The sequence below is a fragment of the Lolium rigidum genome, chromosome 6 (assembly GCF_022539505.1).
Source record: "Lolium rigidum isolate FL_2022 chromosome 6, APGP_CSIRO_Lrig_0.1, whole genome shotgun sequence".
NCBI classification, from domain to species: Eukaryota; Viridiplantae; Streptophyta; class Magnoliopsida; order Poales; family Poaceae; genus Lolium; species Lolium rigidum.
In genome coordinates this window covers 187,844,359-187,868,414 of record NC_061513.1, presented here as the reverse complement: position 1 = coordinate 187,868,414, position 24,056 = coordinate 187,844,359, and the positions used below count along the sequence as shown (strand labels likewise).

At 46.2% G+C, this 24,056-nt stretch overlaps 2 protein-coding genes and 1 long non-coding RNA gene across 8 annotated transcripts in view; 2 read left to right on the top strand and 1 right to left on the bottom strand.

Moving 5' to 3' along the window:
- LOC124663644 (2-oxoglutarate and iron-dependent oxygenase JMJD4) overlaps positions 1-11,032 on the top strand; it is a 17,238-nt gene extending 6,206 nt beyond the window's left edge. Inside the window, exons 6-11 of the mRNA XM_047201316.1 lie at positions 7,892-7,961; positions 8,035-8,115; positions 8,909-8,965; positions 9,040-9,151; positions 9,241-10,088; positions 10,628-11,032. Of these exons, the coding sequence (XP_047057272.1) occupies positions 7,892-7,961; positions 8,035-8,115; positions 8,909-8,965; positions 9,040-9,151; positions 9,241-9,725 (805 nt within the window). The 3' untranslated portion in view covers positions 9,726-10,088; positions 10,628-11,032. The remainder of the gene's footprint in view (positions 1-7,891; positions 7,962-8,034; positions 8,116-8,908; positions 8,966-9,039; positions 9,152-9,240; positions 10,089-10,627) is intronic.
- Positions 11,033-12,481: 1,449 nt separating this feature from the next.
- On the bottom strand, positions 12,482-14,073 carry LOC124660161. Its single transcript, XM_047197957.1, has 3 exons — positions 13,773-14,073; positions 12,969-13,152; positions 12,482-12,788 (listed from the first exon to the last, which is right to left on the bottom strand). The coding sequence occupies exons 1-3, from the start codon at positions 14,033-14,035 to the stop codon at positions 12,759-12,761; spliced, it is 477 nt and encodes a 158-aa protein (XP_047053913.1). The 5' UTR covers positions 14,036-14,073; the 3' UTR covers positions 12,482-12,758.
- Positions 14,074-14,883: 810 nt separating this feature from the next.
- On the top strand, positions 14,884-22,533 carry LOC124660162. Of its 6 annotated transcripts, XR_006989806.1 has the most exons (6): positions 14,884-15,000; positions 15,090-15,142; positions 15,444-15,493; positions 15,784-15,933; positions 16,075-19,027; positions 19,638-22,533. It is a non-coding gene; the product is annotated as an uncharacterized LOC124660162 (long non-coding RNA). The 6 variants fall into 6 exon arrangements; XR_006989807.1 differs by lacking the exon at positions 15,444-15,493; XR_006989804.1 differs by having other exon boundaries at positions 15,090-15,493.
- Positions 22,534-24,056: the final 1,523 nt, after the last annotated feature.

The following is a 24,056-nucleotide window of genomic DNA, read 5'->3' as shown; positions in this document are numbered from 1 at the left end:
GGATGGTGTCGAAGAGGGCGAAGGTGGGGCCCGAACGAATGCACAACGCCATCCCCTCGGGTGCGCCGTCCTCATCGGCAGCGTCGCGGCGAGAGAGAGCGTCGGCGACGGTGTTGAGGCGCCCCGGTCGGTACTCCACGGTGAAATCAAAGCCGAACAGCTTGTTGATCCACTGATGCTGCGGAACGGTCGAGAGCCTCTGATCCAACAAGTACTTCAGGCTGTAGTTGTCCGTGCGAATCTGGAACGAGCGCCCCCAAAGGTAGGGACGCCAATGGCGCACGGCCTGCACCAAGCCAATGAGCTCCTGCTCGTACGCCGCAAGCTTGAGATGGCGTGCGGCGAAAGGCCTGCTGAAGTAGGCAAGCGGGCCATCGCCCTCGTGAAGCACGGCACCGAACCCCACTCCGGAGGCGTCGCAGTCGACGATGAACGGCCGCGCGAAATCCGGCATCTGGAGAACGGGGCCCGTCGTGAGGGCCCCCTTCAGGGCCTCGAACGCGACGGTGGCCTCGTCATCCCAGGCCAAGGCGTCGCGGCGCAGAAGCCGCGTGAGAGGTGTCGCGATGATGCCGAAGTCCCGGATGAATTTCCGGTAGTACCCGGCGAGACCCAGGAAGCCGCGGAGAGCACGCGACGAACGAGGAGGCGGCCACGCGGCAACGGCCGCCACCTTGTCGGCGTCCATGGCCACCCCCTCGGCGGAGATGGCGTGGCCGAGGTAGGCGACCGATGTCGTCCCGAACGAGCACTTCGAGCGCTTAAGGTGAAGATGATGCGCTCGAAGCTCGTTGAAGACGATGGCGACGTGCTGTAGGTGCTCCGCCCACGAGGCGCTGTAGATCAAAATATCGTCAAAGAAAACGAGCACAAACCGACGTAAATAGGGGCGGAGTACATCGTTCATCAGGGTCTAGAATGTTGCTGGCGCGTTGGTGAGGCCGAAGGGCATCACCACGAACTCGAAGTGGCCATGATGGGTCCGGAACGCCGTCTTGGCGATGTCGTCCGGGTGCATGCGCACCTGGTGGTAGCCCGACCGTAAGTCGAGCTTGGTGAAGAAGCGCGCCCCATGGAGCTCGTCGAAGAGCTCGTCGACCACCGAAATGGGGAACTTGTCCTTCAACGTGAGCGCGTTGAGGGCGCGGTAGTCGATGCAGAAGCGCCATGTGCCATCCGTCTTGCGGACGAGCAGCACCGACGCCGAGAACGGCGACGTAGAGATCCGGATGACGCCCGGGGCGAGCATGAGGGCGCACTGTCGCTCGAGCTAGTCCTTCTGCAGCTGAGGGTAGCGGTAAGGCCGCACGGCCACCGGCGCCGTGTCCGGGGCGAGGTGGATACGGTGATCGTACATCCGGGTAGGCGGGAGGCCTTGCGGCTCGTCGAAAAGGTCGCCGTGCTGCTGCAGGAGGTGGGCCAACAGAGGGTGCTCGGAGTCGATGTCGGCCGTGGTGAGCTGGAGCTGCGATGCTGGGGCGGTGCCCCTAATGCCCGTTCAACAGACGTGGCGGCCCTGGCGCCAGAAGGTCATCGTCAAGGCGGCGAAGTCCCACAGTATGGGCCTGAGGGGCCGCAAGAAGTCCACGCCAAGGATGAAGTCGAAACAGCCCAAGTCGATGCCGGTGCACGCGATGGTGAAGTGCTCGTCGCCGATGGAGAGCGGCACGTGCTGCGCCACGCCGTGGCAGCGAAGGCGGTCGCCGTTGGCCACGGTGATGCGGAGATGATCGCCGCCCTTCGGCTGGAGGCCCAAGCGACGCATGGTCGCCTCCGACAGGATGTTATGTGTGGAGCCGGTGTCGAGGAGGGCCACCAGCTGCTCGCCGTGTATCGTCACCGACAGGAGCATCATCTGCTCGTTGCGGATGCCCGCCAACGAATGGAGCGAGACCACGCACGCCGTGGCCGGCGCGGCGTCGAGGGCGGTCTCCGTCGCTGTGTCGACGCCCGTGTCCGCGTCGCCGTCGTCTACCGTCTCCAAGTAGAAGAGGCGCGGGCAGACGTGACCTGGCGCGTAGGGCTCGTCGCAGTTGAAGCACAGGCCGAGGCGACGACGCTCCAACTGCTCCGCCGGGGTGAGGCGCCGGAAGGTACGCTGCGTCGCTGCTGGAGCGGGCGGTGTTGGCCGCGCGGTCGGCGCTGCGGCCGGCGGGGGGCGGGCGGGTGGCCGGGGCCCGCGACTCGGGGGAGGCGGCTGCAGCGCCTGGGCCCGGCGCTCGTACGCCCGAGCGTAGTGCATCGGCGTCCGCGGGTCGTGGGGGCACGGAGTTCCACGTCCACCCGTATGTGATCCGGGAGCCCGCCGACGAAGAGCTTCGCGCGTTGTTGCCCCGTGACACCCGGGGCGTGGCAGGCGAGTGCCTGAAAGCGATCGGCGAAGTCCTGCACCGTGGACGTGAAGGGGAGGCGCCCCAGCTCCGCGAGGCAGCTCCCTCGGATCGGCGGCCCGAAGCGAAGGAGGCATAGCTCCCGAAAGCGGTCCCAAGGAGGCATGCCGCCCTCGTCTTGCTCGAGAGAGTAGTACCACGTTTGGGCGGCGCCCCGGAGGTGATAGGAGGCAAGCCAGGTGCGATCCGACGCCAGGGTGCGCTGCCCGCGAAAGAACTGCTCGCACTGGCTAAGCCAGTTCAGGGGGTCCTCCGACCCATCGTAGGTGGCGAAGTCGACCTTGGTGTAGCCTGGCGGTGGCTGTGTAACCCCGCCGGGGCCGTGCGCGTCGGGACGCGCCTCATGGGGGCGTGCATACCCCCCGGGGGCGGCGCCCGGGAGGGAGGGAACCGGCGGCTCGCCGGCGTTGGTGTAGACCGGCTGGGTCGACGACGCTACGAGCCACGCCGGCAGCGGAGACGGCGACGGGGGGAAACGAATCTGGTGGATGGGAACGCCCCCCGTGGCGGCGGCAGTCGGGCTGGCGGGGGCGGACGGCGGCCACTGCGTCCAGGGCTGGGCCGACGCCGGTGGAGGCGGCAGCGGAACGCCCGTGAAGGGCAGAGCCCATGGCGCGGGCGCCGGCACGGAGAAGGCGGCCGGCTGTGGCGGCGTCGGGGGCCCCTGGGAGCCGATCAAGAAGAGGCGGATGCCTTGGACCGCGGTGACGAGGTCATTGATGACCCCGCTCATCTGCTCGGGCGTGTAGAGGACGGGAGCCGGCGCGGCGGAGCCCGCCGACGTGGCGACCACCGGAGAGCCCGCCGTGGTGGCGACAACCGAGGGGGCGGGGGCGCGGACGACGTGGTGGTGGGCGGCGGAGAAGACATGATCGCAGCCGAGCTAGCTGATACCAAATTGGTAGAACCAACAGCTCTACCGGCCCTAGGGCGTACTTTGTAGGGGAAGGAGGGGGTGGCGTGCGGACGAGGCGGACGCCGGCGGCAGGGCGCCGTCGTGCGCGGGCGGAAGAGGAGGGGCGGCGGCTAGGGTTAGGAGACCGACTCCTCGGGGAGTCGGCAATAATGAATATTATTATTGCTTGATGTTTGCCTCGTTTACAACCAGTATATCAAGAGCTAAAACCCTAAACTGATAATGGGCTAAGCCCCTAGTTGGGCCCACGGTTGGGCCCCCTCCTCACGTAACTAATACCGGTCATAACATATATTTGTTTATTTATGCAACTTATGCTTCCTCTTATAGTTTGTCATATATCTGTGCCTTTTGCCAACACAAGCTTAAGTTAGGCTAAACAAGGGTAGTTTATTGCAAATGATGTGGGTTGTTTAAAACTGCATTCACTTAGTAAGTTAATAGTCAAAACTTCCAGTTGGAGTATAATAGCCTCAGTTAGGTCATATAGATGTTAAGTTCTAAAGCGTATAACCTAAGTGACTTCTTTTTCGGGAAAACACAAAAGCCTTGTGTTTCATTTTATTGAAAAGGTAAAAGAGGCAAAATACAAGCCACATGGAGGCAGAATAGAACGCACACAGAACTCCCAAAAGCAGGCCCTAAGGCTGGTGCCAATGCACCGCCCCGCTATAGCCTCGCCACGTCAGCTTTTTCCTTACTCTCACCCCACTCTCACCCCACCTTGCCAATGCATGGGCTATAGTGAGAGCTCTCACTTCTCTCTCCTCCACATCAGCTTTTCTCTCTCCTCGACATTAGCTTTTCTTTTTCAGATTACAACATTAATAATAATGCAAGGAAATTATTTTATTGAACTAAAATTGTTACCGATTACATCATAAAAAGAAATTACATAAAAATTTAAAAAAGTTACATAAAAATTTGAAAAAATTACATAATCTAGGCATTATGAGCCCACACATGCTCAATCAAATCTTGCTGGAGCTGTGTATACACCGGTGAGTCCCTCATTTCGTTGTCCATCTGAATCCTGGCTGCTAGGCTTGGTGGTGCATGGTGGTGTATTGCAGGGCCGACATTGGACTCAACGGTCTCATAGGTGTGCTCCAAATTTGTACCACGCTCATCGTCGATGATCATGTTGTGCAGAATGACACATGCACGCATGATCAACCCAAGAGTACGCCTCGAGTAGGAGCGTCCCGGAACGGCAAGAATGTTGAACCTAGCCTTCGAGCCTCCAAAGGCACACTCAACATCTTTGCGCCAAGCTGCTTGAGCAGCGGTGAACATTCGGCTGCTTTTCACTTTGTGGAAGAGTAACACCTTTCATGAACACCGGCCGGGAGGGGTAGATGCCGTCGGCAAGGTAGTAACCATAGTTGTACTCGTGTCCATTCACCGTGAAGTTCACTACGGGTGCTTCTCCCCTAAGCACATCCGTGAACAACGGCGACTGGTTGAGTACATTGAGGTCGTTGTTGGACCCGGCCACTCCAAAAAAGGCATGCCAGACCCAGCGATCATACGACGCAACGGCTTCTAAGATTATGGTAGGGTGTTTGATGTCTCCCCTTGTGAATTGACCGACAAAAGCCACCGGGCAGTTCCTCCACTTGCCAATGCATGCAATCGATGCTCCCTAACATCCCCGGAAAGCCACGCTCCTCGGCTTTCGCTAACGGACGCCGAGTATCCTCGACGGTTGGTCGACGGCAAAACGTCTCCCCGTAACGAGGCAATGATGCCTTCACGGAATCTATCTAGACAATCGATGTAGTTTGTCTAGCTAACTTAAGCCACTCATCTATTGTATCTGCAGAGGCTCCATAAGCTAACGGACGCAAAGCCGCGAGTACACTTTTGTATGGGAGAATGACCAGGATGGTTGAGAGCATCAACTCTTTGGGTGAAATACGGAGAGTATTCACCCAATCTATCCACAATGCGCAGAAAAAGGGATCGCCTCATCCGATACCTTCGCCGAAAGAAGCTCGGAGGATAGTTGCAGTCGTCGGCGAAGTAGTCCTCGTGGAGCCGATCGCTTGCACCCAGACGATCACGTCTAATGAACTCTCGGCGGCGTCGCGGCCGCCTTGGCTCCTCCTCCTCGTTCAGCATCTCCTCCTCGTACTCCGCCTGGAATGCATCGATCAGATCACCCTCTATTCCGTCGCTCGAACTGCTGGACGAAGACATGGCGTTGAGGAGTGGAAATGGAGAGTGGAGGAGTTGAAATGGGTGTGGAGTGATGAGTGAAACCATATGGGGGTATTTATAGGGGGGATGAAATTTTAGGGTTTTTTGAAGTACCAACGGCTACCCCAACGGCTAGCTGAGGTGGACGAATCAGATCGCGCCACCTCAGCTACTACCGCCCCTCTCTCGCCCGCCTAACGCCCCCTCTCGCCCGCCTACCGCCCCGCTCCCGCCCGCCTAGCGCCCGCTATCGCCTGGCCTATCGCCCGCCCCGCCACCGCGCCGCCCCGCTCTCGCCCCCGCTATCGCCTCACTGTCGCCGCCAGCGCGGGCGGTAGCCGGGCGGCAGCGGGCGCTACCGCCGGGCGCCCCAGCCACCGCCCCGCGCTCTCGTCTCGCCGCCCTATCGCCCGCCTCTCGCCCCGACGCCGGCGATACCGCCCCTGCTCCAGCCCGCGTTGGCACCAGCCTAAGGCACGCACGTCCCAGGACCACGTCAGAGCACCCTAAGGCCTAGAGCTCCAGCTTGTGCCCAGAATTTTGACTCCTTGATGCTGGCCAGCAGCTAAGGAATGCAGGGGCTGGAGTGATTGAAAGTGCATTCCTTGTACTGTTTCCAAATCATCCAGGAGGCAAGTAAGGTCATGGTGTACCAACCCTTTGCGAAGCAGTTTAGGCGTTCTGCGCTGAGAAGTGTGCCACCAATCGTCAAGCTTCACACCTGGCGGAGGTGGCTAGCAAGTAGCCTGATCTCGGGTAAGAAACTCAAACCAGACCTGTTGCGAGAAGGGGCAGTTGACAAGCAAGTGTTGCATCATCATCTCTTGTCTTTGATCACAAAGAAGACATGCCGGTTTGTGAAGCAGGCCACAATGAGCAAGTATCTCGGCAGTCCAACAACGTTCTAATACGGCGAGCCACAAAAGTAACTTCACCTTCTGTGGGGCCCAGGTCTTCGCAGAAAATTGTGGTGGCGACGCTCCCCGTTTTCATTGAAGTGGAGGCGAACAACAGCTCACTGCCTGCGGCACTGAAAATGTCAAGACAGTGCCAAGGCCGTTTGGGGTCAGTACGTATGAGCCAAAGCTATCTCAATCGCAGCATCATGCTCATACACCCCAAGACCACCAAGGTTCAGCGGACGACACACCTGGCTCCAATTCACTCTACCTAGGACCACCAAGGTCATGCACTCCATTGGCTGAAGTGCACGCCTCCCAGTGGAAGCCTCTGCGGATCTTGTCCACCACCTTATTGAACTTCGGAGGTGTGCTCACGAGCAGCTGGTGCACCAGAATGGCAGTCAGAACAGAATTAAGCAAGGTCAACCTATCAGCTTTCTTCATGAGCTTTCCAGGTAGGAAGCCTGTTAGCGACCCTATTGACAAGGGGCTAGGGCTGTCAAAAAAGTTTGAGCTCGACAAACCATTCGAACTCGATTTGTTATTTGCCCGAATCAAGCTCGGCTCGAAATTTAAACAAGCCAAACTCAAACCTGTCATCAGGTTTGCGAGCTTCACGCTCGAGCTTGAACGTTCGGATCGTGTAAATAACCAATAGTTGTTTATGTCAGCCCAATGAACTTCAAGTACTCCCATCGTTTCACTTCCATCTGGTAGCTCACGAGCCCATCCTTTTTCCACAGGAAAATTATAACATGCATATCCTCTTGGGACAATAGAATATTTTGGGCTTTGGCAACCTTGTATAGCCCAGTGTTTATAGTTAATTCGGTGCCTTGCACGCTGTAGCAAATACGAAAGTTTTTAGTACCACCTCGTTCGGCGACGTGTAGAATAAGGATGGCGTTCCAGCTATAAATACAGCTCTGTGCGGAATCGTTAATAGCAGTGTGCCTAGCATTTGCCTAACCATCAAACACGCTGGTCAATGTTAATTTAAAACAACAATAAACGATCCTGATGACTGATGAGCTTGTTGAGCCTTTGACGAGTCGAACTCGAGCTTGTCCTTGAGCTCGAACTAAAAATATAGCTCGTGTTTCAAATCGAGCTCGAGCCGAGCTGATATGTATTCGCTCGAGCTCGGCTCATTTACACCTTCTACACCTGGTTGCTAGCAGGCCTGTGCATGGTCAAAGGAATTCCAAGGTTGGTGAACGGCAATTCTATAAGCTTGCAACCAAAGTGAAGAGAAATAGCAGCCACCTTCCTCCTCTCAGCAATTTATAGTTGGTACCAGGATTACATGACACCTGTCGCCTAACCTGTTCTAAGAATGAATTGATCTTTGGTATTTGTGTTGGTGTAGTTTGTTAGTAAGATTCCTTGGTAATTGACATGCCGATTGAGGTTGGCTTGGCATTTGATCACATTTTGTTAATCGGCTGTATATTTATTCTTGTTGTAATTTTGATTTGTAGGAACCTACGATCACCGGTTTATGACATAAATGATGATGTTTCTGAAAAGCAGTTTCCTGACTTCAATAAGGTACACCCGCCTTCCCTTCCTCCCTCGCTAATAATCACAACATGGTACTCAATTTTAAAAGATTCTTCTGTAGGCTGAATGGATAGAGTGCATCCAAGAGCAGAATGAAATAATTTTTGTGCCCAGTGGGTGGTACCACCAAGTCCATAATCTGGTAAGTACTTCCATCTTCAGTACATGTTATTTTGTTATTGATCTGTAAGGTTCGATGACTATGTTACTCAAGTGGATATATATTTTTATTGGATCATATCTGTATGGCAAATGGGAACAACCTTAAGCATGTGAGAGGGAGAAGTCAAAATCCTAATCACTGGATCAGATCGGGGTTGCTAAGGTTAAACATTAGCAGCTGACACCTTTGACTAGTTATTCTTTATTTTACGTTTACTCACACCCTTTTACTCATCCACCTCTCCATGATGTATGCAATCTGTCTTGATATATACCATCACATTATTTCCCATTCTCCTATTTAGACGTCGTTTCTACCAATACTCCCTGCATAGCTGGAGCCGACGCAGTTATTTCTCATTATAACTTGGAGCCTTGTCAGTTAGACGGTTACTGAGCTGAAGCATTGTATAGCTGAATCTGTGTAGACCACTAAAGCTGATATTCTTGAATGATATGAATCTGTTCCCTGTGACATTGAAAATGGTGAAACAAATGCTCATTGACAGCAATGAACAACCATTTTCGTTCATTAACTAATTGATTGTATTTTGGGCTGTATGCATCTTGATGCAGAGGTCGTGGGCAATAAAGCTTCTATATTTAATAAAATAATTAATTTCTTGACCTCATGTAATAAACACATATCAGTTAATATTGGTGTAGCTTTTCCCTAAATTACCTTTCTTATATCAATGCAGTGGCTCATACTATTCTTAAACCATCTCTACTCAACATTTTATTGCTTTTTTTTTTGACTCATACTACTTCAGGAGGATACTATATCTATCAACCATAATTGGTTCAATGCCTACAACCTTCATTGGGTGGTGAGTACACGTGTATATATCAACTTGTTCAGGAATTATCATCAAATTCTTCCTAAAATCGTACTAATTTACAGTGGAACTTGCTTCACGAAGACTACAAAGTTGCAAAAGAGTATATTGAAGACATCCGTGATATATGTGATGATTTTGAGGGGCTTTGTCAACGCAACTTGGCAGCAAATACAGGTAATGTTCTAGTGGGTGGATTAATCACATGAACAATCAAATGTTATGTTTACCTTCTCTGATAACATCATGTTGGACTCTTTTTTCAGGCATGAACTTCTATGATTTCTTCATTTTTATAACACGGTTTGTTTTAGCCAATGTAATTGAGCTATACCATATTCGAGAGCCTGAGGATGCTAAATTCAATTCAACAGAAACCGCTCACCCATTTGTGTATAACCTTATGCAAATTCGGGATGTTGCATCTAAGATGATATCTAAAGAGGCTTTCAGTACCAAGAATCTTTGTATCATCTCGGAAGAAAACCGGAGTGCTATGTCAGATGTTACAAAAATATTAAAAGATGATAGTTTCAGAAGGCTATGGATGTCACTGTCCGAGGCATATGCATACATTGGCAGGGGGCAAAGAAGTTTTGACCAAATGAGGGATTTAAATCAGAAAGGCTGTTTGTCAGTGGCCTGCTTGAAATCCGATTGTAATGTTGTTGATGACATTTCTTTCTTGATGCTTGAAATTCATGGACCTGAGGACCTGGTGAGGCTAATTGATGCTGCTCTACGCGAGTAATAGTTATAAGCGCATAACCGATGTGTAAACTTGCATGTGCTAATCCTGATTCCCAAGGTAACCATTGGATTTTCATAGCCAGGACATTTTGAGAGGACAACTATGCTAGGCGGCAGAGCATCCCCATTGTTTGATTGGTGTTATAACCTTCCAACGTTGAATGTTCTTATTTATTGTGCATAAAGATAAGCTCAAAAGATTGTACCATTTGATAGCAAACCGTACTGTGGGTATCTTTCATGATGAACAAGCTGTTACTTGAGGAGCTAATTTGGATGGGCAAAAGTCACAATGCTAAATCATTCTGATGTTGGACATTGTTAAACCAGTTATTGATTCTAATGGCAAGTACACTAGGAAAAGGTACCATTTTTTATCACGGTTGGTATGTGGGGTTTTTTGTTTGCATTGCTTTCCTTTTTTATACTTCTAGAAATATGTGGAAGTTCTGGATGGAGTAGCAAAGGTTTTACCCAGTGTTTGTTATGTTTTGAAGAATAATCCCATGAGCAGTTCTGTGTGTAGGTTATGTTTCATTGTTTCATATGGCCAACAGTTCTATTGTAGGTTGGTTTGTCTCTCTTGTGTAATAAATGGTCAATTCCAAATTTGTTTATCCTAATAGAATAGCAATAGGAAATCAAAATTTGTGGCTATAGTTACTCATTTTGCTATACACATAAGGTCTCCGACTGTACGGTAGTTTGTGTGTGTGTTTAGTTGTATTTTTTTTATCGCAGTATCAAACTTTGCATGTTGTACTCCTTCTATTCACAAAATAGTGAAGCTTCACCATCTCTAGGGGTCCTAAAACTTCCTAGATCAAGTTTACTCTGTGCATATAGAAGTCCCACAGAAGCATGAGTAGAGCTGCAACTATAAGCTGTTTCATTTTTTTGTAGACTGTTGCTCTTATACTAGATCACTGTACTGCCTGGAACACGCAGAACCTTTGTCCGCCGGACGGCTGATTGCACCGGTGCGCAGCAAATTATTGCTTGTCAGTTACTAGTACTAAGTAGCAGCGAAGGAAGAAGAAGACGAGAAAAATCAGGCATGCAAGCAAAGAGACGACCACAAGGAGCAGCATCCACTTCTTGTTTTTGTCTGCACTGTATGCAACTGCTGCTCCTGTCTCCTCTTTGCGCACCCATCTTGTTCAGCTTTGCAGTGCCACATTATGCCTTTGTCTACTACTCCTATCATTCAAGCTATTTTGAATTACCAAAAATGCAGAAGAAGAGCCGCCGATCGAGAGATATCTCGACTCGTTTTTATCCATGCATGTCCCGGTGATCACGGGGGACTAAGAGCAAGTATAATAAATCATAGTTAGCTGGCTATAAAAATTAAAATAATATATTATTGTTTTGTTTGAGGAGACAGAGGAGGAGAGAGAAGAGAAGTGAGCTCTAAGACTACTCATAGTGCAAGTAATTTCAGTAGTAACTTACTTATGTGGCACTGAGTTAATGAGGAGAGAGGAGGATAGAGTAACATAGCTAGTTACTGTAGCATCACATTTTTCAAGACACAATGAGTCTACAAGCTAATTAATGGAGTCATCTATGATATTAACTTGATGTTATTATGCACTATGAAGGTACTGTAGTAACATAAAGTAGTGTCATGTGCATGTTACTAGTTGAAGTTACTATGCAGCTCTAGCACGTGCTCCTATGCACCTTGTGAAAGTGAAATGTGGGCCACATATTGATAAAGTAGGACATGTTTATAGCTTATTAGTGTATATATTAATTCTAAGTTAGTTGTAGATATCATGGCACTTGACTTATAGCCGGTTGGTTTTTTTTTTTTTTGAACAGATAGCCGGTTGGTTGGCTGTCTCTAAGAGCAAAACTAATAATAGAGCCCGTTGCTGGCTCTATGGCCTTGCCACGTCACTTAGAGTAAACAAAAAGCCTATCCATATACTAGCTAGATGTTAGACCGATTGTTTAGTGGGCTCTAATTCATATTTAATTATTTAATGCATGCATACGATTGGAGGTAGGCTGCTGTAGAGCTTCTTTTTCTTGTCATTGTGCTACAGCCGGGCGGTAGCAGAAGCGCCGGCTCTCTCCTCTTTCCTCTTGTCTCTCTCCTCCACCTAAGATTTTAATGATATGACAAATGTTATAGCCTGCTGACTAGGCAGTATTATACTTGCTCTAAGAGCAAGTACAATAAGTCTTAGTCAGCTGGCTATAAGAATTAAAATAGTATGCTATTTCTTAGTTGGAGGAGAGAGAAGGAGAGTGGGCTCTTATACACGAGCCAGCTCTAGCACGTGCTTTTAGGCACTTTGTGAGAGTGAAAAGTGGATCATACATTAATAAAGTACTACATTTTTATAGCTCACTATTGTATATGTTGGATTAAGTTGGCTATTGATGACATGGCAGTTAACTTATAGCTAGCAGCTGGCTACACTATTGAAATTGCTCTAAGGCAAATTCTCGGTTTCGGGTTCAGGTTGATTATTTTAACATGTAATCTACTGATCATGTAGTCATGTCAAGAAAAAGCCTATCCATATACTAGCAAGAACAATAGTACCACCCGTTGCTGGCTCTATAGCCAGGCCACGTCACCTACAGCCCATCATAAAGCCAGATCATACAATGGGAGAGCTATTAGGCTGGCTCTTAGGTGCTTTAGGCATTTAATGACTGCATGTGTATGTTGAGATCCGCTGTAGGTAATATATATGTAGCCATTCAAGCAATATGCATACACACCATACATGCCATCCAGATATACAAAGGGAAACTGATTAATAAGCAAGCACCAAACAAATGCTACATAGTAACATACTGACTAGAAATTAATTTTGATTTTGATGACAATGAGAAAGAGACTAATGACACACCGCACCTTGACATCAACAATTCAACATTCCATGACTCTTTTTAAGAAAGCATTAGCCTAACAAAATACTAAATATGGTCTCCAGCAAATAAGATAGTAGTTTGATCTTGATGATGGTAAAGGCACAAAGCCACAGTTGGAAAGTTTGGTAGAAAGGAGCAGCTAAGCATTTGCATCAACAACCTTCAAGCACTGTATGGAAAAAAGGAAACAGAGACAGGGGTAAATATTGAGAAAGAAAGTCTGCCACATATGCTCAATCGGACCATTTGAATTATTCAACCAAGCGCTAACCTACAGTATTATCACAAGGGGATTATTGTTGTGCTAGTAATGTAATACATGGAGCCAGCATGCAAAAAATAAGCTTACCAATCTAAGATCCTCCTCTTTTGTCCATGTCAAGCGTTTTTCAGTCCTTGCACAACCGTCACCATTGGTGTCATTGCCAACATTGATCGGCTGCGATGAAGTCCCATTCCCCATACCTTGTGTGTGGCTTGATGTGTTCGTAAAGAAACTGAGGAAACCACCAGATGGGTGAGAATTCAATCCCCTGCTCAAGAATTTTGTAGTGCCATTAACATCATATCATTTACTCCCTCCGATTCATATTACTTGACACTAATATACATGTATATAGACACATTTTAATTGTGGATACATCCATTTTAGTGGCAAATAATATGGATCGGAGGGAGTATTTTACTTGCTACTGCATATGATTTGTAAGACACTACGCCATATGCAATTTTTACAAGAAGCCATGGAGATTACCAAGAGCACCAACGTGCTACAGATTTTAAGTTACAACAGTGCTTTTGTAGTTACCAGCACTAACAGTATTACCACTCGAATGGCAAGCATACCCTCACCCAACCATTGCAATTAGCATGCATCCAAATCCAAAAGTTAATCTGCCGATACGTACATGTATATCTCCACCAACAAGAAATATATCTAGTGTGGAGCTAGCTGATATGGACACTGTTATCATACGGATACGAACAGCTTGAATATGTCTAGAACTAAAAATAAAGTAGTTTGAAACCAGAACTGAACATTTTGTGTCAGGTCTGTAGGGATTTCCATGAGATTCAGTAAGCTAGACAAAATTAACAAATCATGTACGTAGATAAATATTAACCAATCAAGATGGAGGCCAACTGCACATACCATGCTTGCGGATCGTACTCCTCAAGATTCTCGGCTGGAAGTGTAGGTTGTATTGAACATCCACTTTCAGCGGGCGGTCTCCACCAAGGGCCTTGAGCTGATGAACCGGCCATACCTGGTTGATGTACTCCGGCGACCCAACATGGTGGGGAGGAGGTCGCTATGGACTGCTGCGGGCGTGGTGGTAACCAGACGCCGGGAGGAAACATGGAAGGGATGGCCGGAACAGGTTGAGCAGCTGGCGGCGGGACGGACGCAGCCATCGGCGGCGGGACAGATGCGGCCGTTGGCGGCCGGACAGGCTGACCGGATGACCATGGGAACTCCAGAGACGTCGCCCCTGCTCTCTCCCGCCCCTCGACTCCACCAGCCGCCGCGTCGCCACCGCCAGAGGAGGGCGGCACCTCGCCGTCGCCGTCGCCGTCGCGCCCCTCCCCTCGACCTCCGCTCCGGCGACAGGCGCGGCCGGAGATGGACCAGCCGGAGGTGGCGCCCCTGCTCTCTCCCGCCCCTCGACTCCACCAGCCGCCGCGTCGCCACCGCCAGAGGAGGGCGGCACCTCGCCGTCGCCGTCGCGCCCCTCCCCTCGACCTCCGCTCCGGCGACAGGCGCGGCCGGAGACGGACCAGCCGGAGGTGGCGCCCCTGCTCTCTCCCGCCCCTCAACACCACCAGCCGCCGCGTCGCCACCGCCAGAGGAGGGCGGCACCTCGCCGTCGCCGTCGCGCCCCTCCCCTCGACCTCCGCTCCGGCGACAGGCGCGACCGGAGACGGACCAGCCGGAGGTGGAGGAGCAGCGAGGGGAGGCGCTGGAACGGTGGTGGAGGAGCAGCGACGAGCACGCCGGCCATGGCGCCGCTCGCCGGAGCACATCACTTCCCCATGTGAGCTTTGACGGCGCATGCGCGTGGTGCTGCGCGGAGGGTGGCACAGGAGGTGCTGCAGGAGCGCGCACGCAGGAAAAAAGGAAGGCGGCGGCTGGACGGCTGGACGTGGCGGTGGCGGCTCGCCGGACGGACGGACGCGGCAGCGCGGCGGTGGAGGCTCACCAGACGAGCGGACGCGGCGGCATTGGCTCGCCGGACGGCCGAACCCGGCGCTGGCGGAGGCTCTCCGGACGGCCGGACGCGGTGGCGAGCCAGTGGAGTTCCTGGTGCTGGTGCGGCACGCCGTGGCGAGAAGGTCGTCCCCAACAGTCTGGGGCTAAAGATCTTCTTCGGTTGGTTGAGGTGAGCCATGCCTCTGATTTCCTTACCAGAGAGACGTGTACTTGTGGGTGTGGTGATTGGTTTTTGGATTTAATTTGATTGTGGTGCAGATTTTGACGAAGGTCCTTGCTGGACAATATCATGGTTCTGAAGCTCTACATAGGTTTGTATTGCATCAAATTTGTGCTTAACCTCACAATACTTGCGACTAAATTATCAAATAAGGACTTTTTGAATTCCTATTTAAGATGCTACATAATTTGGTGAAAGTGTGTGTGTGCCCTTGAGGATTTTATTTGAAGGAATACTTGATAATCTGAGTGCAAGGTCAAGGTAGCTTGTTGAAAATAACCCCAATATCACGCTGTTCCTTGCTTAGATTTGGTGTAGATGCTTAATTTGTGGTATTATATGTACGCCAAAATGATATGTGATTTGAATGTTTCATATTTTTCCTTGTAAAGATCAAGATGGTTGTTACCTATGATGAGCTGATTCAGCCTGACCTATCCAGGTTTGTGCTCTTTTATTTTGCAGAAACTTCATCTTGCATTTGTATTGCTCTTGCCATGCAATAGCTTCAGTATTTTCCGATGTATTACTATTAGAGTGGGAGGGATGGTTCGGTGATGCTTGTGAGCATCAGCTGTTCATGGGATTAAGTTTTATTGCAGAAGTGTGAGGCGATGGGAGAGCAGGGGCCATGCGACCAATTTGTTTTCAAATTTATTAATAGTATTTCTATACCTTTTTATTTGGAATTTGTGTGGTTCTAATTCACCACTCTCCTGATTTTTTTATCAGGTTTAAATGCAAAGCTTGCAGCCAAGCACATTATCCACAAAGCTTGCATTACCACCATGTTCTAGGTCTCTTTTGGAGGCGACGAAGTAGTATGCTCTTGATGAGTTGCTTCCTGGGCAGGTTTCATTCTGTGCTAGACTATATTGCCAGGTTAATTATGCTTCACCTTCTGGTTAACTTAGTTAGGATCAAGTATTTACTTTTGCCCAGTTGTGTCTCTCTTTCCCGGTGAATGTTCCCGGTGAATGTGCAACATACTTCATGCGTGCTAATTTTTTTTCTTATTAACAGAAACTTCATATGTAAAGGAAGAATACGATGAGCCTCGAGACCAGGAAGAAAGAGGTGACCTCAGACCATCTGCCTGAGGGACACGGAGGTTGAAGGCGGATATCTGAAGATGGACATGACACCGCTTTTTCCCACATGAGGCCAAACCTAGGGTTGTGGTGGCCACGTTTATGGAAGTTCTCAAGATGGTGCTCTATTGCAGCCTCAGATAGGGACCATTGCTTGTTCTTGAGGTATGCTTTTAATCTCTTCCATGTTCTGCTATTCACATCTCATGTGTTGGTTCCTCTCCCAAGTAGATCCATGGTGATTGGTTCAAGGCATGCCACTCTTGCTGTACCATTTTTGGTGTGCTCTATTTCAGTGTTTCTTTCGCTCTCCTTGCCTTTAGATAAGTATTGGTTTGCTAGCTGTAGATGAGGGGGTATGGAAGCTCGACCAAAAGCTCGATTGAAGGTATACTTTGACTGTTTCTTCTTTCAATTTTTCTGCAGTTCCATTTAGTTACACATGTTAAATTTAGACCTTCAGTAGTAGTTCTCTTTTATGCTTCAGTACTTCTATTAAAATTAGTTTGCAGTCCTTACAAAAGAAGCTAGATTAGGTGGGTGCTACAAAAAAAAGATTGTTGATCAGCATGTCCAGCCAGCTTTTGCTCATCGGTTCACTTTGCATATAGTGTGTAACTGAGATTCTCTGTCTCAAAGATGATGGGAGAGATAAAGTGTGAGCAATGTCGTTTTGCTTTAAGAAAACTTTTTTTATATTTGCACATTTGCACTGAATATATGGTCTGATAAACAATAGGTGTGCTCGATCCCAGATTTTCACTATCAGTATATAAAACTGACGATGGCTTGTGCAATGCATAGGAGTAGCTTTACAACTCTCTCAAAATGAGTAGCATTGCTGAGATAGATGTGAGCATGGGTGAAGGCAAGGTATCACTTAGAGTGTAGGTGTGTTTTATTCTGGTTTTCCCTGGGAGCAGAATGTGACCGTGAGTGTGGTTGGGTGATCCAATCTGGTCAATATCCGTGTATAGCTCTTTCGAAAAAAAAAAGATCTGTGTATAGCTCGGCAATTCAGGTACCCAGCTACCTTTTCATTTAATGGCATGTTAAACCTGGTGCATATTCTACCCAGTGGTGCTTTTGTTATCAGGTGTAAGTGTTTAATTTGATACCCTTATGTTTCTTCCCAAATTTCTGAGATGTCCAAAGTATTTCAGATCCTGACAGGAATCAATACATGCGTGATGTGTTTATTTTACTGCTAAGAATACATGCTTAGTTTTATTATTATTTGGTTCCGTTTCATTGCTGATAAGAACAGATGCAAAGTGTTCTCATTCTCATGTTTCTTCTTAATGTTGAGAACAGATAGTTAGTTAATAATAGACGAACAAAATGATGTCTACATGTTGGTTATGAGAGACGAATATCTCTGTGATGTCATTTTGCCGAACTGCAAAGCTATCATTTGATGCAATGTTCCTGAAATTCAGCTTGTGGTACCTTTTTGTTTCTTGTATGTACATTATAGTTTCTTGCTTGATCATTTTTTCGTATATTCTTTTCTCAAAGGACTACTGAAATCTGATAAAAAAATATTCTTTTATTCATTTCTCAGATTACTGAAATTAGTCTTCAATATAATAATGGAGATCTTTGATCTTGAATTCTGTTTGGCCTTTTTCACAGCTGTATGCTTTAAGATAGCTGGATACATTTTATTCTTGCATTGGTAAATTTACTTCAGGTGCAGAGAAAATGGTAGCAAAATTCTGTTATTGAATATATTCCTAAACTCTTCATGAACTCATCTGCTTGATTTTTCTTCTCCCATGAAGGCCTGCACAGCTCTACCTTATTATGTTTCCCATCATCATTACTAATTTCATTAAGAAAGCATGGAGATGGAGGTTTGAGCATGTGCAAAATACTATTTTTATGTGATGCTTATTTACTTTGTCACTGCGAAGAATATATTGCACATGTGCCTTCTCTTTTATCCTACTGGGAAATGGATTGGATAGTTTCCTTTTTATGAAAGCAATATTGTTTTCCCGTTGAGAGCCTCCATGATGGGACTGATCAAATTTCAGTGCTTGTAGGTTCCCTGCGCCTTGCTTACTCCCCGGTTCGTCCAGTATTCATAATTCGCTGTTTGCAAGCTGTAGATCAACCAGAAAGCCTTTGTGCAGCCCAGCGACAGCCATGGTGCTGCTTTTCATCTTGTAAAGGAACTTAGCTTATTCTTCAGAATGTTCCACCACTAGCTTCTGGCCATACAACCTTATAATATGCAATTAGCAATATCCACCAAGCGATTGAGGTGCCACGCGTTTTCTTTTGTATGCTTCTCCTTAGGTTAATTAGATTGTACATAAGAACTTCAAATCAAAGACTCCAGGTAGTATGCGTGTATGTAGCACAACAGACAATATGCTTCTATTTAACGTCTTAAAATCAAAATATCCAAATTGTATCTTCTGTTGTATGAAGCTGGTAATGTAATTTGGGCATTTAAGAACCATATCTTTCATATATTAACGGTGATCTATTTGTATTATAGTAGCATTGCAAAAGTTACTAATTTGAAGTCAGGTGATAGATGTTTATTGACACTTCATAATCATGGAGATAATTGAAGTATTTCTTGTTGTGGGTTAAAATAAAGAATAAAACTAAAGAGGGGTAATACCACCTATTTAGATCAAGGCCAATGATGGCTGCAATACTGTCTCGCATTTGCCCTTGCGCCGGGGCGCAACGGGTCCTCAGCCAATATGGATGAGGTTGCCATCATATAGGCTATTGATGCTTTGAATGGCAGGTTTGCTAACATTTTGATTATTTTTGTTGCACTGCAGGTTTGCCACTTTTAGAATAAATATGGTGCATTTGCAGCAGCATCATATATGGATCACTGCATGTTCAGTTGCCATGAGGTGAGACCCTTTTTTTCGCAGTAACTATTTGACCGCAGGCTTTGCTTTTTGCTGAAATAATTATTGAACATCTGAAGCATCCATGGTATACTGGTGTACACTTTTCGTAAGGTTTTAAGTCTACATCTCTGTATCATTTCCATAGTAGTTGTGTACTTCAGAAAGCACAATGTATTTGCGTCAGTTATTCGAAAGGAAAGGTTGAATCCTTGATTATAATCTATACACAGTGATTAATGACCGGGGGAAATCCCAAGAAAAGGTTTCTTATTATGTACACAACTGTTTTTGTTGTGTCTTATGGACTTGTGGCCCCAAGTACTATAATTTAGTGCCAATAAGGATACATTTGGTGTTTGAGCTGTGTAATAAAATAGTTACAACTTGAATCCTCCCCCTTTCATTTGGTTGCATTCATCTGTGTTTATGACTTCCTCTCTTGTTCATTCGAAGATATTTAAATTAACCATGTTGTATAAAATATCCTCTTACAATCGCCAAGGGCAATTGTATATTACTATAATTTCTGCTCTTATGCTGCACTATCTTGAAAAGGCAACCAAGTATAGTAACATGTTTCATATGATATGCCTCTGGTTGTGTTAAACAGGAAAAAATGGAAGAGAAAAGTGAAAAGTCAATTATGACAGAAGCCCAGACTCACATGCTTGAATCAATGCATAAGGCAGGTTGTATCACTTTTCTTTATCTGGTTGATGGTTAGTATTCTCTTGTTAGAAGCCGCGTCTTTGATGTCGGGGCCTGGCACATTCTTTTTAATATGCTAATGGTCAGCCTGGAAATTCGTGACATGTTTTCTTAGACTGCAGTAGACCAGTTATTACGTGGCAGCATACTTTTTTGCCTTCGTTTCTACTCAGTATTTTAGTTCTCAGATTTCCTCAGTATTGCTTTGCTTTGCCATATCGACTCACACTCTTGATGCTCGAGAGCTATTATTTCAAAACTATGCTCTATCTTCAAAAGTTCAGATGTTTGTTTATACGTTTCGGTTGCTTCTGTTTTGGCAGGAACCTATTTTAATTGTTTCTTTTGCAACAACAAGTTAAAAACTTTGTTCGTGATAAAATTGACCAGGATTTGCAAACCAATACATTATTAGCAGTAATTGTTGGGACCTAAAATGTATTATACCTAATTCCGCTCCAAAGATAAATATTTTAAGTCACTTATGTGCTCTGTTACCTATTTCCAATAAATTGCGAAGATGGTGAACTCATTATTGTATCTTTACTTTAGTGACTAAAAATTCGTAATTGTTTCTGATCTTTGGATTTTTCCTTCAAAAGTTCAGATAGTTTGGTTATGCTTATCTTGGTCAGAAAATATTAGTCCTCTTTTTTCAGGAATACAAATATGCATTAGTCTATGATTTAGGCAGATATGTTATTTCAACATCTTATGGCTAACCTTTTCACATGCGACAGCTTCTCGATTACATATCAGTGTAAATATTCTTTTGTCTTGTCTTCTGTCTCCATCATCCTTTATAAATTTGATTTCCATGGTAAATAAGAACAATCTCAAGGACCTACCTTCACCATCAAGATTTAGAGATTATTAGAAAAGTAAATTGCATGTGGGCCAGCTTTAGTCTATATTTGCCTCCAGGCTCCTTCCTCTTCATTTTTCTTTTCAGAAGATAGAGCTCCAACGAAGGCAAGAGGTTTGACTTTAGCTCAGGAAACAACTTTACATTTATTAGATGTCATATACTGATTGTTCAGATTTTATGATATACAATCCAATGATTTTAGTTTGCAAGTTCTGTATGAGTTTCCTTTTGCTGTGAGGGGTGCACCATGTCCCTGCTTAGTTGCTCTGTGGTGAGGCAAACAAATATGTATGCTAACCAGGATAGCCACAATTTTGTGATCTTGGGTTTTGGGATCTGTTTGCTAAACCATAAAAGTAGCGGTTCTTTTAAAACACTGCAATTTGCCTTGCCGATCTACAGGGAGCTGCAAACAAAATTATGCATCACTGCTTGTTCCATGGCCGAAAAACACTACTTCCCAACTGCAGTTGCCTGCAAGATTTGGAACATGACAATTTGCATGCTTTGTTCACTCTTGAATCCTTTTTGTTATGGTCATTTTCTTCTCAAATCCGCATACTTAATATTTTGCCAATTACTAATTAGAGATGATATTGTTTTTTGTCAAAACTGAGATCCAAGTACATCATTGTCTTCTGATATCTACAGGTTTAGTTCCCATAATTAGGGATATTGACCAAATATTACTAATGCTAAAGCGGTTACACCTATTGAATGTCCATTGTTGTGTTTCTTAAAATATAGAATCTTTTTGTTTGGTTGACCTATCAGCTTGAAAAATATGCATGTACTTTTAAAAACATGACGACATGTTCATTTTTTAAAAAATATCTCAAAGTGGCGCAGCCAGAGACAAAAATCAATGACTCCAGTCTCGATAAGTTACGACTTACGAGGAAGATGTATATTTCCTACAAGCGTATTCGGTAAAAGCAGCAAACAAATTAATGTAGATTTTAATGGTTCCTGCTTTCTAGGTAATTGATAAATCATTTTGTGTGTTTGCTTTCCATAATTAATGTCATGTAGATTACTGGCTCTTGTGCATTGTAGGAGATCGTGAATGGCAAAATTAGGTTACAGATTGTGTGAGAAATCACTGATTGGTAGCCTGTGAGCTAATTTGGAACATCTTTTTTCCTTCACCATGTAGTATCTACCTTAGTTTTGCTATTTCTCAAAGTTTATGATACTATGGATCTTTGTAACTGCAAAGAGGAAATCTAAAAATAACGTGAATCTGTTAAGTGCTCAAAGTGAATATGTAATTTGAGTTGATTTGATGTATTAAGTAGGAGCTTCTTCTATAAATAACTAAATGCAGGCGTGCCGGGGGTGCAGGTGACCATAGCTGTGTACCTTGGTGAGCTTGCTTTGGCTCATGTTTCCAAGAGATTGGCGGCCTGCCTCAAAGGGAGGCGACACTGAATGCGCTGAGCCGATGTCATCTGAAGAATCAAGCACCAAAATACTGCTGCTTCAAGCTCTACCACTGCTCGCCGTCTCGCGGCTCCATGGCCAGGTACGGTGGCGATGTGCTTGGTCCAGTGGAGGCAAGCGCCGTGGGAGAAGAGTAACTCCGGGAGGGGTCAAGGTTGAGCAGGAGATGAAGGGGTTGCCTTGCGCAGCACCGTGCTCGGTTTACCTTGGGCTCATCCTCAAGGATGATGGCAGCAGTCGGGCCTGATCCGGAGGTGGTGTGGTCAGCGAGTTCACTGCCGGAGGAGGAGGCGAGGAACAACACGAGGTTTCATATCTTCAAATCATTCAGTAATTGATCTTCAGGAAATGTAATAAGAGCGTCGTGCAGAAGTTCATGATTGTTTGACTCAGTTATGGCAAATGAAGCAAATGAGCTTTTCATGTATTCTTGTTTGTAGCAAAGTATAATTTTTCAGAAGGTTGGCTTATTAACATTTGCGAAACAGTGAAGATGTTGCTTGGCCCTTTACCATATCACATGCTTCAAAGAGTGGAGCATGTCTCCATCCTCAATCCACGAGTGTGGTAAGCATTCGGTGCTTCATGCTGATATTACATATGTGTACAGGACTAGCCGAAAAATATGCAAGAAAGGCTGAGCCATTTAAACTTGCCTGAAAAAAATATGCAAGAAAGGCTGAACCATTTAAACTTGCCTGAAGCATGTGCTTCAAGAGCATGGGAGTTATGAAGTTGCTTCTTCTCTTGAGTGTTCTATTATCTATGTTGGTCCTCTGAATCTGGTTGATCGTCTGTCAAGCGGAAGGAGTATGCTCATGCAAGATGAAGAATTTTGCATCATTCTGTGAGGAGATTACATTATCTTTTCAAGGGGACGCTTAGTTATGTCGTTTGATCTCAATGCATTTCTTATATGGAGCCGGTATGAAAATTGGACCAGTATTCCAAGTAGCGTTAGGGACATTTTCCAATTTACTTTGCTGGTTATAGTTTGTGCCTTCAAGATTAATAACCACCACTAATTTCATTACCTCTTATCTGAAGAAAATATCTCTGCATAAATCATGAATTCCATAGGAAAATCTAAGAAGAGACGGGAGGGAGCTGATGTACCTCGGGACATGTCAGAAATGAAGGTTGCTGGCAAGGTCGCCCTACTCTTACCGAGGACACCGCACTGCCAGGGGAGCCATCGCCTCAAGCACGCCACAAGGCCCCACCGAGCCAATTGTCCCAATCATTTCAGGACCAACCCTGGTATATGCGCAAGTGGCACACCCGTCCTAATTCTGTCACTCACCTGCACGAATACAAATAGGCACTTACCCGCATGGATACTTCCCAAATGAGCAATTTGGGAATTGATCTTACATTTTTCAAAGGGAATGTGATGCCTTGAATCCTACTTATTGTTTATATCATTAATATATCACTTATTTGATAATTGAGAGACTACGCTTAATTTTCTTTTGAAAACTACTTCCATTGTATGTAATTTTGTTTGGTTATATGCTACAGCATAAATATTTTTCGTAAGGTTTGCAACTTTTTGTTTCAAATTTTTCATTAGTGGAACAAGATACAAAAGAACCACCAACGTGTCTTTCACCGTGTTATTCCTAACAATAATATTAGTACACCAAGCACGACCAGAACGTAAAAGTGGAAGCGCACACATAACCCAATACTTCCTCCGTTTCTTTGGACATGGCGTATTATTTTTTCCCTTTTCACCAAAATACAAGGCGCATGTTGAGATTTAGTTGATATCTGACCAGACTACCCCTCCGTATCTGATATGTTTTCAAAATTGACACTTCTAACCGTAAAAATAGTGGTATCAACTCTTTTGTCTTGAGATACATTCTTCTTGGAATTAGCAATTATCTTTTTATGCTTCTTTTATAATACTACCTCTTTCGGTACACTAACCATAATTTGGTGGAGGAGCTTATACAAAAACATAAAAACTGAAAAAATAGTGTGAAATCGTACCAAATTGTCATA